General features: G+C 43.9%; 1 protein-coding gene across 5 annotated transcripts in view; it reads left to right on the forward strand.

Annotated features, from left to right (window-relative positions):
- The window catches only part of LOC309693792 (zinc finger protein 521-like), an 88,769-nt gene extending 76,370 nt beyond the window's left edge, over nt 1–12,399 (forward strand). For all 5 annotated transcript variants that reach the window (XM_082513338.1, XM_082513339.1, XM_082513335.1 and 2 more), the window contains 2 exons: nt 407–522; nt 10,845–12,399. In XM_082513338.1, the coding sequence (XP_082369464.1) occupies nt 407–522; nt 10,845–10,874 (146 nt within the window). In that variant the 3' untranslated portion in view covers nt 10,875–12,399. The remainder of the gene's footprint in view (nt 1–406; nt 523–10,844) is intronic.
- The last annotated feature ends 6,541 nt before the right edge of the window (nt 12,400–18,940 follow it).

Consider the following 18,940-nt stretch of genomic DNA (forward strand, 5'->3'; position numbering starts at 1 on the left):
CCACAGTAGCGCTAAATAAAGACCGTTGTTATTCTCAAAACATTATGCATCCGCTAGCTGTGGCGCCATGCGTATGACCACTGCAGTTTTACTTTTAACACCTAAATTGTTCTCTGTTGATTTTGGGGGGCTCATAGCGCATGCATTTGTTTGTGATTAACTTATTTTTCTTGCCATTTGACATAGTCTGCTTTTGATTTTTATTCGGGCTAAAGCACTCAGGACGTTGCCTTGATGGAAGCGACATCTTTCTTTAATTTAGCCCCATCAATAAGAAGAAGAAGCAGAAAAAAAACAAGTCTTAATCTTGCAGCGTGTAAGCTAATGTATGCTAACATTTATCAATTTCTTCTCTACCCTTTGACACCCCCCCCCCCCCCCCCTACCTTCTCATGTATGTGAGCAGTGTTTGTCCAGGCCAATAAGCTCCAGCAGCACATCTTCTCTGCCCACGGACAGGAGGATAAGATCTATGACTGCTCACAGTGCCCGCAGAAGTTCTTCTTCCAGACAGAGTTACAGGTGAGCCTTGGGCCGGGGGGAGCTGAAGGGGCCTCTAGCAGAAACTGTGACTGCTAATCACACATGACAGCTTAACAAACACTAAACACCGCTCACAGCACTCTGGTTATCCCCCTCCATCCCGGCTGGGATGAGAGACTCAGAAGGAATTATTTCAGTCCGTTTCCAAAACTCATTTGTGATGTGCAGATATGATTTGATTTGCTTATTAGACCAGCAGAGCACTAAAATATCTGGAATTAGAGGATTAGTGGAATGTTCGTTTTTGAAGAGGTAATTACATACGGTGCAGAGGCAAAAACACAGTTGAGTCAATATGCCTGCATCTCCCCTTCTAATCACAGAGGAGGCCTCGTGGCTAAATATGAGCTTTGTCCTCTGGGAGACCGTATCTGCCCTTCAACAAAGTTAGTAGTTGGACTTATGAACTCGCAATGTTAGAGAGATAATCCATTTTCTAGCAATCTTTTTCCATGGTCCTTGGAGAACCTGAAAAAATGAAACAAACCTTATTATATTATTTCACTGTGGAGGTGCTTTCAAGCAGCTCTGTTTTGTTTGGGGGATTCTTTATCATACACATGGCACACTTCTCATATCCACATTTTTTCTCTTACCTTTTTGAAACGAAATCATTAAAATATGAGCGGTCTTAAAAGAACACCGTGTTCAGCGTAATCACTTAAAGTATTTTAATTCACCTTAAAGTGCTAAGAGAAGCCAGTAGCCCCTGACCATATCCTCTATGTGCATCTATTTGAAACTTGGATTAGCTGCGCCATGTATTAGCCGGGTAGCTGGTGGAAATATCCAGGGCTCGGCTGGCAATTGATCGGCAATGATTTTCATATTGAGATTCAGGTTGTAAACGCAGAGGTGTGCGTCTGCCAGGAGGAAGGTGAATGCGATCATTATCTGCTGGTCATTTGAGCATACAAACATGAATAAAACAAGGCCTGATCTACTGACATGCAACTCCACTGCAGAGAAGATTATTTAACAAGGCTCGCACTCCACCAAACTGCCAATGTGGAAGCCTTTCATTCACTTCAAGCTCTGCTATTTATCACATTTTCATCTCTCATTGGTACAAATGTTCTCTATATAGCGAGGGTTGTAGCAGGTACCTGTAAACAATCTCAAATAACCTGGGGATGTTTTCCTACTTTTTTTTTTTTTTTTTTTTTGTCTGACATTTTTTGGAATGAAGTGATCTCCACCTCCCGGAGGTGATGTTTCATGCATGATTATATTGTTTTACTCTGTGTGAAGAGACAAGAGCAGAACATGAAAGACCTATGGCACTCTCTTGTGAAACAGAGGGTTATGAAAGGAGAGCAGGAACGAGCTTGGGGGATAAGACGATCATTATGCTCAACATGTGCCATGCTCTCAAGGCAGTCCCATGTCTCTGCATGCTCACAGTCTCAAACATATACGGAGCACATATAGATACAAATATGTGCACTGCTTTCTTATGCAAAAACAGCGACTTTTTTTGTATACATGCCACGGCCAGCTCGTATCTTCAAGCTATTTTTTCACATTTTTATATTAGCATGCTAAAAATTGATTCAGTAAATGTTGGAATTGCTGCATCGCCCAGTTAAAACCTTACAAAGAGTGCAGGTTGGAGGCTTGTTTTTTAGTTGCTGTTTGTTTGCGGTTGCCATTTCCCATGCATCACACTTCAAAATGTCTCACTGACACAGGGCAGTCGTTTGTCAGTCTGTCAGAAGTGGAGCTGTCTTCCAGCAGCGAGAGCTCTCTCTCTTCGCCGGGTCTTGAGTTTGGAGTTTCTCCCTATTTCTCCCTGACACTCTGGCCCACTCACCGGCTGCCTGGGCTCCTCATCTCTCACAGTAGTCGGAGGGGTCAAAGGGCCGGTGCAAGCTGGGAGAAGGAGCGGCGAGAGGGAGAGCTGCCACGGCAGGTAAAGGGAAGCAGGAAAGATATTTTATTAATTTGCTGCTGAGATCCTGAAACAGACCAAAGGCTGTGACAGGTATCCAGCGCACCACTCCACATCATCCCCCCACCACCTCCCCCTGTGAACTCTACCCTGCAAGGGGCTAGCCAATTTTCGCCAGCCTGTCGAGATGGATGATGGGAGAGCATCCGTCTAATCAGCCCTCCTAGGACCCCCCGCCCAGCCACCCCCCTCAGACCGGCCAGATTGACTGACTCCTGGGCCTGTGTGCCCCAGAATCCATATTCCAATGGAGAATAATCTCTCTTTCTCTTCTTCACCTTCCCTCCATTTCTCAATTTCTCTCACAAAAATAAGCTGTGAGACGCATAGACCATCCTTCCCTTCGAAGATCTCCGGAGGACTCCCCTCTACCATCACAAACTCACACAGCCTGCACCCTGCGCATCCCTTTCCCTCAAATATGGAGCAGTCTAGATATTTCATGAAGTGCTGATAGGGAGGGCAAGGAGGCTGGCTGTGCTCTGCTCTCTCCGACCCTCAACTTCTGCCCACCCCTTGAGCAACAAACAGACATAGCTTCACTTCAGAATACACTCCCACCAAAATAAAATCCACTGTCTTCCCGTTGCTAGCGTCCCCGTTTGAGACAAAAAAAAAATGTCCCTGGGTTCTAATAAAGGCCATATTGCAATGTGAAACTTGATAATGAACTTCCTTTCCCCTTCATGTTGCCGTCGGATACAGTAGCTTTTCACATTGCAGAAAGAACAGAGCCACTGACAATGCTGCTAGGCTGGATTAATTAGCCAGATTCATTAACTGATGGATGCGCAGTATTAGCCACAGCTTAAATCTGACATTTCTCCGAGTGCAGTTCGTTTGTGAAGAAACGGACAAGTTCAGCTCTCGTACCACAGTATACTGGAGGGCTGCAATCATAGGATTCTCTCCCAATGATCTCAATTTCTCCATAGACAAGACAATGAGGCTGAAGTTACACAACAGTCAAGATGACATTTTCTGCGTGAGACTCCCTTGTTCCTTTTAAGCTGGGGTTGTCTCTGCTCCTTCCATCCTCCAGTTTCATTATCATTCCTTGGAAGTGACATGAGATTTTAAGTCATGTGTTAAGTCGCGCCGTGATCGACGGAGGAGTGGAAGGACTGAGATGCTGCATGACTTCTCCCTCTCGCCTCAGACGCCCGCAGGACACATACCTTAATTGGAGTGTCTTTTAAAAGGATTCCTTCAAAGACAATTCAAAGCTCCCTGGCCTTAATGAGTGCTGAAAGTGACAAGAGCACATCTGCATCATGTTCTACTTCCCCACACAAATGAGATTCTCCTCTCCCCGTGTGATACCCATTATTGCCAAGCTGTGTCCAATTCTGCTGTTTTAATTAAGCATATTTATAGGCTTTGCGGTCACCAGGTCATTGTAAACAGCTATGTATGTCATAACATGTGTCCAGGATAGAAAATAGGGAGAAAAAGGGGACTGATGGACACCGAGTGAGAAGAAGGGGGTAGCTGTATTAGATGGAAATAATTGTTGCCAAAGAAATCAGCGCAGTGTATGCTTTGCGCATTACAATGCAGCAAATGTCTGGAGTTGATTCTCTGAGTGATGGATCTTTAAAAAAAAAAAGCAAAAACAATATTTTTGGGTTTTATTTCCCTCCTTCCTTTTCATGAAGCATTCTTCAGTCTGAAGCACAGAGACCCAATTCCCCAGAAGTTATTCTTTCTTTCTTTTTTTTTGCCTCATGAATTTTAAAATATGCCCCGAAAAAATGCCCTAACTGCCCCGAGTCCCAAACGTGCGGCAAAAAAAAGAAGTAAAGCTTCATGTGTTTGTCCCTAAGTGGTGCTCAAACACCAAATTTTCTCTGAATATCTTGATCTGCCAAGTGTGACAGCTCTTCACGCTTTTGGAAGTTGCATATATATTTATATATATTTCCTTTCATATGACAACTTGTTTTCTTCTTCATCACCCCAGGTGCTCCGCATCCTGTCACCATTTCAAAAAAAGTTGCACTACAAAATAAAAGAACAAGGAATTAGGAAGAAAGTAACGGTGGCTTTTGTGAGGTGCCATCATTAATATTTTAGCGTATTTGTAATTACACTGTACACACACGGCTCTGCACTGTAAACGGGGACATAAACTCTCTTAGACGACTCGTGATGAATCACTGGTGTTCTAGTTTTGTAGGTGGATCAGAATTAGACAGCATGACAGACCTAATGATCCTAGGAGGATATTCTTTTTCTTGGTGCAAGAGTATGTTTGTGTGTATACATCTGCGTGCGTGCTGTATGTATTTGTCTTTGTCTCCATCTCTCCCAGGGTCTGATATGTGCATGCAAACACAATGTCTGGAGGGAGACATGACAAAAACTCCCAGAAGCCTTTGAGCCACTCTTTTTTTTTTCCTTTTTCCTCTGTTGCACCACTGGGGAAAGTTAAATCCAAACAAAAGAGGAGACGCTTGGTGTACTGTGCTAGAATCCATCACCGGATCTCTCCCTCAAACATGTCTCCTTTACTTTTCTTAGTTGACTTTTTCCAGCAACTTTGATAAAATACCATTTCAAGCGCTTCCCAGGAAACTCACTACAGGTTTAATTTACTCTCCGTGGTGATCTGATTTTTCAAGTGTCTGTTATGCTGTTGATGTTAACAAAATGCAACAGAGGCCAAAATAAACAGCATTAGAACAATTATTCCCCCCTCGAATTTCATATTCGCACATCATAACAGCCAAGTAATTTGACTCTTCAGCTCTGGAAAAGCAGGCTGAATGGCACCAATTGTGGGTCAATTAAAAGTTTATTTTGCGATCCGCTCCTCTATTTTGGCGAGGAAAACAGGAGAGCGCAGCTCGACTGTCGCCTTCGTGTGAAAGCGTGGAAGTGCAAGAGAAAATATAGTCCTCAAATAAATTGCTGCATTTGTGAAGTGGCATATCTACTGCAGCGGCGCTGGAGAGGTGGGGGGGGGGTGCTCTGTAGTATCCCTAGTCAAAGTCTGTCCCTGACTGAAGTGGTTAAATGTGAAAGTAATTGTGTTTTGTTTCTGGGACTGACATGTGGAACCCCATGGACCCCATCTCCCTCCTAGTGACAGGCAGAGATCCTCCCCCCTCGCTCTGTCTAATTAGAGGATGTAGCCCAGGGCTCATGTCCCAGGAAGACCCATCCCCCTCCCAAGATGGCTCCCCTAAGAAAGCCCTTAATTGGGTTCTTTAGTCATAGTCTTCATTTTGGCTGGAAAGGCATCTGTGTGTTGCTATCACCTCAGAATACAGTTTGTATCGCTCTCTTGTGTTTTTTTTTTCGTTCTCTCTTTTTCTGCCTCTTGCTGGCCCTCTTTCTATTGCTTTTCCTCTCTCCCCTCTCCCCGTCTCCCACTCTCTCCTCACTTAATGAGGCCCCATAATAACACAGCAGTTGTGCAGTTGTTTTGCTACCTCAGTCAAACAGCGGGATCACTGCATAGTGTGTTTCTAGTACCATTCACTTGTCTACTTAGACAGGGTAATGAGTATCATTTGGAGCTACAAAGCACCAGCTCGCAAAAAAGGGTGGTCAGTCATCTCCAGTTACACCTCAGAAGTATTTGGTTGGGGTAGTTAGACATCTAATCAAAGCTTTTTTTGAACATTATGGATTTATTATATATTTTTACAACTGTTCGGTGTGGAAATGACTCACGTGGAAGACGCTGAAATCCATTGCTGTTGTCAACTCCACCCTAGCGTTTTGCTGTTACTGTATGACTATGACTCCCCGAGCACCTCGCTTCAAACAAGGCAGTCTGTTACCAAGGAGACCAGGCCGGTTGTGGCATAACAGTGTTTGGGGTCAACCCTCCCTACGGCCTGATAAGTGATGACTGTGGAGAATGCCAACCGCTGTATTATTTATTTATTTGATTGTGTTCTTCATTGGCTAAACTAGCCAGCAGTAAGCCTGGCCTCAGGTCAAAGCAGGAAGGGATTACTCCCTCAGTGGACTGGTCAACAGCAGAGAATGCACAAAGGGAGGACTGAGTCAATACTGGGCCGAGTTCAGCACACCATTAAAGATCAAGAAGGAATGCAACGCTCCTGTCTATCCCCACAGTAGTTTTGAACAGCGAGAAAACATTTTACGTGGCAGCAAAGCATGAATTGCAACCGCAAAAAATCACCAGAGAAACAGAGCGGCCATTACTGATCGAAGGCCGCTGTACATCTTTCGGTCGTTACGCAAACATAAATGAGCCTAAATAACTAAGTGATTAAATTCCTTCAAGTCAGTCTACAATGTGGAGGCTGCAGAAACGAATGCAGGTTCTTTGTTTTAGTATCGTTCGGTGACATTCTCTCTTATGCCTTAATTAAATTCCTGAGTGATGACTACGGGTATGCGTAGGTCTCAGTGGTTTTGTGCGTCGTCCCCGTGCTCCAGATGCGGCTATGCAGACTTACTGCATGCCAGGCATGTGATGTAAAGGCAGAGGCTTTCATTCGGAGCTTCGGGAGGGCGGCGTTTATAGTTTTGATTAGCTTTTTAAATATTTCATCATAGATAAATAAAAAAAGGAACTTGGGCTGCAGGTGTTACATGGATGTGCTGAACTCTTGAAATAAACAGTTTCTTTAATCTGATCTTTAATCTCCACTGTAAGTAAGTTTGATTTATGGATTGCTGTCACACCAGCATCTCCAATCATGTAAAGAAATGTTCTAACTCCAAGACTCTAACTCTACTTTATTTCTTTTTGTTAGAGCTTCCTTTACTAAAAATCAAAAGTGAGTAACATTATCATACTGTTTTCTAGCTGCATTTCTTCCTACCTTTGTATGGATTACTAATATAGTAATTATGCTGCTAGTGTAAATGTGACTTTATCATAAACTTCTTACGATTGTAGCTTATAGCAGCAGTTAAGCCATTTAATTACAGGTCAGTTACATTTTCAACACTTGCATTATGCCACCCTCAAAAAACGACAGATTCTGGTCTATTCACTAGTCAACGCTGCACAATGTTTTATTTGTTTAAGAAGCCTTAAATAGGCCATAGCTTATAAAGTCATTATTGTTCGCTCAGCTCTCTAACCACTCAATAAAGCCCGGGTTTAATGTTACATGCCGGATAACACCAGGTAGAAGAGCAGATACAATGTACTTAACATGTGCTCAGCAGGTATTAACATTATGCTAATCAAACATTGTTAGCTTTGTGATTAAGCTTTACATCCTCTCTCTGTGATGTTGGGCAATCTGAAGATTGTCTTTAATACGGCAAGATCAGATGAAAGGGAGAACGTGTCTGCTAGTCCACTGGCCTTCCTCTGCAGAGCTGATGTAAGAGATGCACCTCTGTTGCCTCACTGGAGACCGGGTGCTATCGATGGAGACCAGAGCAATGGGGAACGACATAAAGAATGATTAGTTAATAAATCAGCTCCCTAGCCTGCTTGCTCTTTCCCGGTCTCCGCTCTTCCCCAATCGTTCCCCATATTTTCCCCTCGCTCTCTCCTTCTTTGCAGCCGCGTTAAATTCCTAAGACATGTTGCACCTGTTTGCATGGGTACACAAGACCCCTGCCGGGTGTTCTCCCTTCTCTTCCACTACCCCTGAGGGCGTTGCAGTAGGGTGATGTAATAAGATGAAAGTGGTGGTTTAACGGTGGCGGGGAGTCGGTGAGAGAACGGGAGAGGAGGAAGAGGCTCGCTCCGAGCCAGTGCAGCCAGTGCTCATAAGGGAGAAGCGGGTGCGCATTATTGATCAGTGCAAAATTTAATTTAGTGGAGAATTGACTGCTATGGTTTACCTGAACACTGCTGGTAACTGGGCCCTGCAGCAGGCCTGTGTGGCCAGCAGGTGGTTGAAAGGATCGAGGAGGAGATTAAGGGTTGGATATAAGGGAAGGAAATGGATGATAAGGGGAATGGCAGAGTTTCAGGGGGAATAGGATGGCATTGAAGGAGGGAGTTAAGATGAGAGCTAAAAGGCTTAATGGAGGGCATCTAATCCTAAATTGCAGTGATTCTAGTGTGACACCATTAGTGACATCCTCCTTCCTAGGGCAGTGGACATTTTGGTCATTTTGATGTGAATAATGCGATTTTCTATGTAACGTGACATTTGTTGAAGCGCACCGTGGGTATTTTACTTATCCAACACTTGCGTCGAGGCACTCGAAGAACTTGACAAGGATGAAGACGGGAAAGTGAATTTTCACTCTCCCTCCCTTTTACCACCTTCCGCACTCGTACACAGAACAGTTTATAGCTACTCTGCAGAGTTCAGTATCCACAGAGATAAAGGTATCAGTTTCATTTTCTTTTAATGTTTTTTTTATTCCTCCCTCCCTCTTTTCCTCTATTTCCCTTTAGTCTGCATGGCTGCCACAGCCACTGAAGTCGTTTAACACCGTCCTTGAGAAAGCCCTCAGTGAGAAAACTCCTGGCATGTTTAAGGAAAAGGTAGAATGCAGTGTGTGTCAGACAGAGCTGGGACATGCAGAGGGGGGAGCCATTCCCCAGAGGGGTTATTTTCCCCTCTAATAGCTGTTACGAGCCCTACATTATATCCAAGGAGCTACATTCCTTTGGGGTCCACAGACACACACACACACACACACACACACCTAGACGCACTGGCACACTCACACAAAGGCATGCACACTCAGTTGAGCACAAATTTTCTCTCTGTGTTTCTCTCTCTTTCACATACACACACACACACACACACTCAGTTCTAGCCGCTTTGCTCTCCCCGTGTCAATATCCTGCCATTTGAAGTCACGTACTGCAGGGGCTTCTGGGAGTCGCTGAGGAGCCAGGCTGACGGGTAATGGGCCGCATTCATTAATAAGGTTGCCGTGCTCCTGTCCCTCCTCAGCAACGCCAAGGATGTCTTCACCGGGGGGTAGGGGGTTGGTGGAGTGTGAGGAGGGGGAGGAGGTGAGGTGAGGAGAAAGAGAGAGAGAGAGAGCATCCCATGGGGAGTCTCCTCCCAGACTCACTTAAAGGAGCTTTATTTCAGCAAGAGAGGAAAGATGGAAGCAGAGGAGCTGTCCGGAGCCGCCTCTCTTTAAAAAAGGGAGCGCAGGGCCCAGGTGAGCTACACTAACCCGTACAGGGGTCACAATCCTGTTCCCCGTCAAACAGCTTATTACCCCACCTGTCGGGAAGTAATCGTCCTAGCTGAAAGGAAAGCTGTCGAGGCGTTTAAATGCTTTATATGGAGGCAGCCGAAAGGGTAAAGAGGGAAGGAATGAATGCAAGGGGGCTAATAGTTGCTCCCTACTGCTGCCCGAGGGATTCTGCACCACTGAAGGTGACTGCTTTGGTAAACCTTCAGACTGAGGTTGCGCTACTCATTTTCGGTTGTATTTGAAAGGCTAGTTAAGCAGTAAAAGTAGTGTAATTTCACATACTTTGATTACACATTTCCGTGCCTATGTGTAGGGTAAAATGTATGTGTGTACCGAGTGTGCGGCGGACGTGTGTATTTGTGCATGCATGCGTAGTGATGTCTCTGTGACAGGTGTGTCTAGTCCATGCCAGTTTAGAGAGTCCAAGGCTGTGTTTTAAACAGAGCACAGCAAGTGGGGCATGTAGTTTGCATTAAAGGGATTAGCAGTCACTTCAAAAGATGACCTGGATTCAGCCCACCAGGGACACCAGTTACACACCCCCTGGTCCACACTCCCTTTAAAGAACCTGGCACAGCTGCAACACTACAACCACTCTCGACGGTCTGTGTGTGTGCTTGCATAATTTTGGAAGATACAGCACAACAGTGCGATATTGTCAGCTTGTTATCCTGTCATAGTGAATTGTGCACAGTTAGAGACTTACAGAAGTGTGGAGGATCAAATCTTCTGAGGCCTTATCTGCGTGTGAAGTATTCCTTTTTTGGGGGTACATTTACAGCATGCTTAATGCACGTAGTCAGCGGACAGACAGAACTCCAAGGATGATATTCCATCGGGTCTGTCAGTGTGTTGTTATGGATTCGCTTTTGATTGGACAGGCAGGGTGGGATGTTATCGGTCAGTGGTCTTATGTGTCTGAGATTTAACTGTGGTATGGGCCCAAAGCTGACTACTATTGATCTACAGACCGATTTGACTTCCTTGTAAGTTAATTAGAAGGGAATGACGATGATATTCAAACATTGAGATGACCACACGGCAGTGCTCATGTCTGGATCATCGAATTTAAACAGAACTGTAAGCTTTGAGAACATCTACAGCCATATAAGGAGGTTTTGTTATGTCTTTTTAATGAAGGGGAAGGATTTTTTTTTTTTTTTTTTGGATTTCTGTTTTTGCGGTGTATGCCATCATAATGTTTTCCCTCTTTCTTTTTGTGTCCTTGCAGAACCACACGTTGACTCAGCACAGCAGCTAACATGGCAAAGCTCAGCGCCGTGGCCGAGAACAAGGATCACATGACGCACAGAATTATGCCCGACCGCCAATTACCGTCAGTGCAGTTTCCCACTGACTGTCTTGCACTGAAATTTTCAGTTACACCACAAGAAACGATGCCAGAGCAAGAAAAAAGAAAAGCAAAGCAAAGAAAATAAAAGAAGGAGGGGGGGGAGAACAAAAAAGAAACCTCTCAGTAGGCCTACTTTACTAACCATTATTTCAGAAATAAAGAAAAAGCCAACTTGTTTGTACATAGACTTCTTCATGTGTTGCTTAACTACAGCTATATTGCAATCTTATACAGTATTTGCCGATGTACAGTTCAAAATGTTTGTCCAAAAAAAAAAATGAGAGACAGAGAAGAGGGAGGGAGGGAGGGAAAGAAAAAAATATTCATTACATTGTCAGTCAGACCAGATGGGACTGAAGGAGAAACAGGGTGCCACTGAGAGCATAGGAAGCTGTAGGAACTGGTGAGTGTTGTCAGGAAGACTCTTTTCATCAGTGCCACTCCTACTGCGCAGTACGTCACTCTGTATCCTGACATGGTCAATCATTATTGGGTGAAAAAAAAAAGCTCGATTCACCAGCGTAGGCTGAAACCTTGTCTGTGTGTTCGTCCTAATATGGCTGCCAGAGGACCAGCTGTGAACTGTGGTGCGACTAATCTCCACTGCCTGCGCTGGAGTTCAGACGAGAGGTGAAAAGGAAAAAAAAAAAATTAAAAAATCATCCCAGAGAACAGAAAAAACAGGACAGAGGACAAGATGCTGATATATGCAAACGCAGTGACACAGATTTGGAAAAGGCTAGCTCCTTCTGTTGGCTCATGAACAGAGGCGTGAAACTCCCATGTGGCTCTCAGAGCGTGGGGAAATCTCCAGCCCACTGATTCAACCTGTACATTTCTGTTATTAATGTTTACTGCTCGTTCAAGCCTGGAGATTACTGGAATAATTTTTTTTTGTTTATGTTTTGTTATCTCTACTTGTTCTCTTTTTTTTCACAATGGGGGAAGTAAATCCAGTTGAATTTGGGATCATGAACGCTGAACACAATTTCGGTCTGTCACGGGATTTACCGTGGTTGCAAAACTCCATCCCTGGCTCTCCTGGAGAGTGCCCAAGTACTTTTTCTTGTTGTTGTGTTTTTATTTTGTTTTTTTCTTTAACTTTTTTAAATTTTTTTGCAGTGTCCCATTGCTCTCTGCTCAAGCTGGAAGCCACTGTGGCATCATACACAACTTTAATCCATTCTGTTATGTAAATGTTTTGCATTCATTGAACCTGAGATGCACTTTTGTATGAAACTTTAATGTTTTGACATTTTGATCGAGAATCGTTCGTACGCAGTTTACAGGAAATCACCATCTCCTGCGGCAAAAAGACAGTTATCTCCGATGTTATTAAAATGTATTGTACAAATATGGAGTTCTGTATTTGGCAGACCTCATTTTTTTGTGTTGCACATGTGATGGAAATATTAAAAACTGTATGAGGAAATGGACTCCATGTCCCTCCATCTTAACAGTCTGTATGTTAATGTGTTGGTGTGTGCGTGTGAGTGTGTGTGTGTGTGTGTGCGTGTGTGTGTGTGTGAGTGAGCGAGAACACAATTAACCCATCAGACGAGACCTATGACAGCATAAACAGGATCATCATCAGATGCTTACACCGCTTTTTTTTTTTCATTGTATCAAATTGCATCCTATTTTTTCTCCCTCCCTCGTGGCTCACACTAACGAACATCTGAGCATCTTAAGGGAGGTCTGTGTTATTAATGACTCCATTACCCATCACCCTGTGCGGTCCCATTCTACACACCCTTGCGCTGGGTCTATTTAGGGAGCCTCCAGCACTCCGGGGGACAGAGGAAAAGAGTCTTCTGCCTTTGCCGAATGGGACAAAACCCGCGCAACAACATCTGTCTGTCTCAGTAGATGATTCATCAGCGGTGACACACGAGCAGCATAACATTTGTTGAAGCTTTCAGTTTTGTTTTGAAAAGGCTCAGCGCTGCAGCTCAAAGCACTTTAACTGTGGTGAGTAACAAGACTGAAAAGTGATGGTTCATTTGAAATAAACAGTGGATACGGCTTTCGAGTTGTACTGTATCTAAAAACACTGCATACTTAACTGTGTTATGAGAACAATAGGAGGAAAAAAACACGCTTATATGTTATTTTGATCCATTAAGACCAGAATATATAAAAAAGCAAGGATGCGATCCCTTGGATTGGGATTTAAGCTAATTTGTGCCATGATCACAATCACAAGATCTGAGAATTTTATCAAACATCTGTATAATTCAGCTTTTCCTAAACATGCACAACATGAAATGCACATTAGGTTTTACGCTCTGGTTTTACAACATTAACATATTGGGGATTGTGGACAGGGCCTCACACAATGACTGACTTTCACCCCTCATCCTAATCGAAAGTGGTACATCCCAGCATTAACTGTCATACCAAATGCAAGCTGGGCATCCATTAAACAACTTTGCTAGCATCTCCCTGTGCCAGGCACTTTTAATAAGCTTCAAGGGCATTTGAACAGGTCCAAAACTTTGCTTTGCCAGAGATGGACTGGCCCACATCATCCATTACATTAAATTGGGTGGCGGCCTCCAGCTCATATTTATGATTTAATTAAATTCACTTGTGAGGCGTATCAGAACCACTGCGGCCTCCCTTTTAACGCCAGCCTAAGCAGCAAAACGTACACACACGCACGCAGCTACACACGTTGTGTTTTTGACACTCGCCCAAGTGTGTGAGACTTTGTGGGCGCTTTGGCAGGGGGGTTCTCATGGGTTCATTTAAAGCAATATAATTACACAGCCCCCAAGTATTCTTCCATCAGAAAGCAGCAGAATGGATGACTTGTTCAGAGATAACTTAGCCTGGCTGATCCTCTGCGGTGTCGTCGTACCGAACATAACCTCAGTGCAAGTGGCACTCAATGCTGCTCAGAGCCTGGCCGGTCCTTAGTGGAACTGGGCAATCGGGCCAGATGTTTGGGAGTCGCTGAAATGGCATTGTTCTTGTCCGGGATGTGTAAAATGGGATTTCTTTTTTTGGCGCTGTTGTTTTTGATTTTGATTTTTGTTTTGTTTTCCTATTCTATTCGACAGCCACACACCCTTAGTCCTCTGGAGTAAAAGTGTCAGCCTGTGTAAGGACTATATTAAAGAATTAAGAGAGCTTACTGAGGCTGTGCAATGTGCTGCACTCCAGGAAGCTCAAAATGTGTCATTTCTCCCCCTGTATGGACAAACCCACACAAATCTAAGTATGCATTCAGTGCTCGTCCCTTGTGTTCCAGTGTCCTTGCTATTGCTCTTCTTTGGTGCAAAATTTAGTTTGGTGAAAACTCCACATTGTTAGGCTGCACATTCCTCCCACTGAAGGAGACCTCAGAGACCTCTTATGGCATTCAATATGTGTGCCCAAGCGTGAGATCCAGATCCATTTGGCCGGGAGATCCGCTGGGAGTGTCTGAGGTAACCCAATCTCTCACACCGGCACTTCACATCCAGAGAGCCATCTTTTCACTTCAGAACTGTGTCAGCAAAATGGACGCCTCAACCTCAGCGTGTAGCTCTGCCAGGGTGTTTTTGGACAGAGCGCCACGGCCTCTGTTATTGTTTGAGCATTTCCTGTGTAAGCTTGTGAACACCCTGTTTCTATTTATTTGAAATGCCACGAAAGTAATGAGAAAAGGAAAATAAACAACAGAAATGATATGTTGTCTTCCTCAGAGTGAAGTTACTTTAAAGACTTTTCTTCAGCAAATGTTTGAATGGAAAAAGAGCTTCATTGGGCATAATTAAGGACCACAATTGAAATTTCCAAGCTATTTTTCCTGTCCTGGGTCACAGGACAGGAAAAAGTGGGAAGCAAAGTTTGTCACGCAGGAAATGCATGTATAGATAAACAAATACACTCACACTCTTTCCTCCTCTGTAGCCCCTTCTAATGATCCCCCTGCTTCCTGTACAGGGAGAAGTGAAGGTGAGTATCCCCCTCCAGTCATCTCCTTTTGCCTCACCAAGACAGACACCTGAAATAGACAAGGTACTAGATGGGCTAGGATTTTCAAAAATGTATTAAACGCCAAGCAATAAAAAATAGACCAGGCGGGGTCAGATTTACTGCAACTCTCCAGGCTCTAAAGCCAGTGTGGCTGGTGTGATGATATGAGGACAAGAGAAGAGTCGAACAAAAGGAGGGGAAAGGGAAAGAAACTATCAATAATGCAGGGTACACTGTATACAGCTGACAGTAAAAATGGAAAAGACACTGCCTAACAGAGAGGAGGGATGAGTGCATTGTATGTAAGTGCCAGAACACATCATTGGTCAAGTTATTCAGTTTGGGTTTTTTTTTCTTTGTTTGTTTTTTGCAACTAGTTCGAATGGTCTACTTTTATGGAATAGTGTGCAGCAATGTCAGCACAAATATCTGCACTTCTTAACATGTTTTTAACATTTTTAATGAGCAGGACTATTTGCAGTTTGGGTTTATTTAATGAACACATGGCGCAAATAGTGGTGTGTGTGTGCATAAAGTAAATGTGCAGAAGGAGAATGTAGAGCAATATGAATTTATTGTTTTTAAAAAGGATCATCTTTATTTTTTGCTTTATTTTTGTTGAATTTTAGCTAAACACATTGCTTCATATTTTCTACTCATTTTGCTCTCGTTTGCTTGTTTGTAAGAATAATGGCTTCAATCCTCCAGTGTTCCACACTTTTTACCTCTTCTTCTTCTCTTTCTTCTTATTTTGTCTCTATCCCTATCCCCCCCCCCCCCCCCCCTTTACATTGGAGCATCCCGTTCATTCCCTTCCCGTCTTTTCATCATTTATTCTCACCCTCTCTCACCCATGTCAGTCTTCCTGGCTGTTCGTCTTCCACCACTCCTCCTCTTGCTTTGCATCTCTTGTATTGTAAACAGCTCACAAAAGCATGACAAGGTCTCCGCTCGTGTTCCCTGTGCCTCCCTTCTCTGTTCTCCGAGCTATTTGTTATTGTCTCCTCGCTATCGTGCGTGTTTGTCTCTATCACGCGTTCTTTATTCTGTTTTTTTCCTCTGCGTCAGAAAAGCAAAAGTTAATTAAATATGGAACGAGATGGAGCAGCATCTCTTTAAACCATCATGTCATTAAAATGGCATCCCTGAGAGATCAGCTTAAAAGAAGTTGGAGAACAATGTCTTCTCAGTCAGATATTTATGGGCCCGGTTATGTAAACATGCTCCCTTTATTCACTATGTATATTTCATGTAATTATCGCTTTTTGTAGCTCTTTCCCCCTGAGATTCATACAGGCAAGAAGTTACTGGGGGAATGTCATTAGAAGAGACTATTGTTACAGCGCTGCTATGATACTGCACAGAAAGAAAAAAAAAGCTGCATTCGCCATCCTGGTGAAACTTTTATCTATATTTGACTTCATCATATTAAAAAAATCATCAATGTCTTGTTAAAATATATGTGCAGCTCATGGCCTATTCACACACTTACCCATATTTAACAACAACAACAAAAAAAGCACAGCGAGTAATGCATTCAACAGTATTTTTGCTCCTTCCAGCAGCATTTGATCTAGATACCAGGAACATTCACTGATGATTTACAGGTTTACGAAAAAACCTTGATGCCTCTTATTTAGACCGCCCATGCATTCATCTGTTAGACAAGCTAAAGATCTGGAGTGAACTAGATTCCTTCAGCAGCAGAGGCCAGCGACTGGTGCTTGAAGGCCTGGGTGCCAGCTGATGGAAGCCGCTAATTAAGAGGGCTGGAGAGCCAGTGGGGCGCCTTATGAAACAGGGGCACCTGGGTTTCACATGAGGGGGGCGGGTATCCATCACTACTCATCTGTGTTGCACAGCAAAGACGATAGTCGGCTCCAGCACCGTGCCACGTAGCACGCTTTCACTCAAGCCTAATGTCAAAATACAGCTCTCGCAACGACCTCCTCTGCCCTCTCGCAGCTTGTTTGCCATCACAGAGGGAGGTGTTATTGCATAGCATGATGAAATTGCACGTGTCGAGATGCATTTCATTCGAGCCAAATGGACTTAAATGCAGATGCAAAAAGAAACAGCCGCGTATAGACACATAATAGAAAATGAAGCGTGCACACACTCAAACATCTATACTCCCACATGCATAACTTAATGCCCCTCTCCCTTCCATTGTTCAGTGAGTCTTCTTAGCTGCAGGGTCAAAATGTCTCCAAGTAATCTAACTAGCTCCGACTTATGGGACAATATAAGGTCTGCCATGAGTTCTGTCGTTACAGTTTCACGCACCAGAGGCAGATACAGCTCTAGACCACCAGTGAACCTGCCATATTGCTATCCAACCTGACCCCGCAGTTGCAGTAAACCTAAGTGAACCGCAGTTTCGAAAGTCGACAGCAATAACCACTGCAGAATTGCTTTTAATCAACGTCTGAAATGAGGGTGACTTGAAGCGTCGCCCCATGCTGATTAAATGTAATTGTTTAATTGCCAAGTGCTGGGAACCCATCCTAAGAGGATTCCAATGGAATTATTTAATCTCTAGTCAGGAAGTACACTGCAGGAAAAAGCTGAGGGAAAACGAAAGCAAAAAAAAAAGAAAAAAATCAAGCAGAATTAGCCTTTTTATATGTGTATTTTTGATTACATCATGAAATATTAACTGGGGTTTACAATTAGTTAGCTCAGAACAGAATGAGGTGGAGGACCATGATGCATTCACTAGTGTGGTTGCAGTTTTTGACCTGTCATGATAAAGTGTGTGATGCTGTCTGCAGGTTTACTTTTACATTCCAGCTTTACCCTGGAAATAACAAAACTGTAGAATATTGGCTCTACGTTGTAAAGAGTGCCTGTAGCTTTTGCCACATATTACCGTTGCTTCATACCACATCTGCCACCTTTTACAGTCTCTTTGGTATTATCCAGTTTGAAAACAAGAGATTCCAGCATTAAATCACTCCAACAAAGTGCTACAGGAGGAGCTCTAAGAGTTTACTATTCAAAGACCCTCATGGGGAAGTTAAAAAGGCCCTCTCCCCCCTCTGATCACCTACTGATCTCTGCTAATGGGGCTCTATAAACTTAAGGGGTACAGGTGTGCTCCATTTGAGGTCACAACACGTTGCTTGGGGTCACAAACAGCCACCATTAACACACAACACAGACATGGTGGGATTAAGAGCCACGTGAACACACATTTCTATGTGTTCGTAATTATTATCTCTCATCTGTATTTCCCATGGCGCTACCTCTCCTAGACCAATTTAAGCTGGCATGATCCCCAATTGGTTTGGCACACAAGCCATGACATTTCAATCTATCAACAAAATCAATAGCAGTACGCCTCTTAATATAACTGTACACAGTGCAAGTGCTCCACAGTAAAAAACGTTCTTGCTGTCGCATTCAAATAAACAGAGAGTAAAGCCAGCCTCGCCATTCTGCTGATAAATGCAGTTCTGCCCTCCCGAGGGAAACGTGCCTGCATCCCTCTGGTCAGAAGTGTGCTTCTGCCCCCCCCCCCCCCCCCAACACGCCACGGGCAGAGAGAGAGTGGGTTGGTTTGGGGTGGGGGTTGTGGGGGAGTAGGCAGAGGCCACTTCCCTGCAGCTGTGCCCTTATTCCCAGCACCTGACCAGGGGCCCAGATGTGCACACAGGCAAAAGCAACAATTTGAGAAATGTAAGTCCCCTGTGGGACCCAGGCACCTGCAAATGTAACCTCACTATCTAACATGATGGCGTAATTACAGGTCTAACAAGTCTACATCTGGAAAGGACTCATTTAATCTATCAAATCAAACGTTATCAGACTGGGGAACAATACAAAAATGGAATCGCACTCTCAGCATTTCATCTGCACATCAAACAAAGTCCACACTGCATTTGGCGCTGACCCAATTAGCCATCAAGTAGACAGCAACTACAGGGCACACGGCGGTCATTTACAACACAACGCAGAGAGAAACTTTTATTTATTTCACTCCACGCCTGCATAAAGATCATGAG

This window comes from Aulonocara stuartgranti, assembly GCF_965226115.1.
Source record: "Aulonocara stuartgranti genome assembly, chromosome: 18".
Lineage (NCBI taxonomy): Eukaryota > Metazoa > Chordata > Actinopteri > Cichliformes > Cichlidae > Aulonocara > Aulonocara stuartgranti.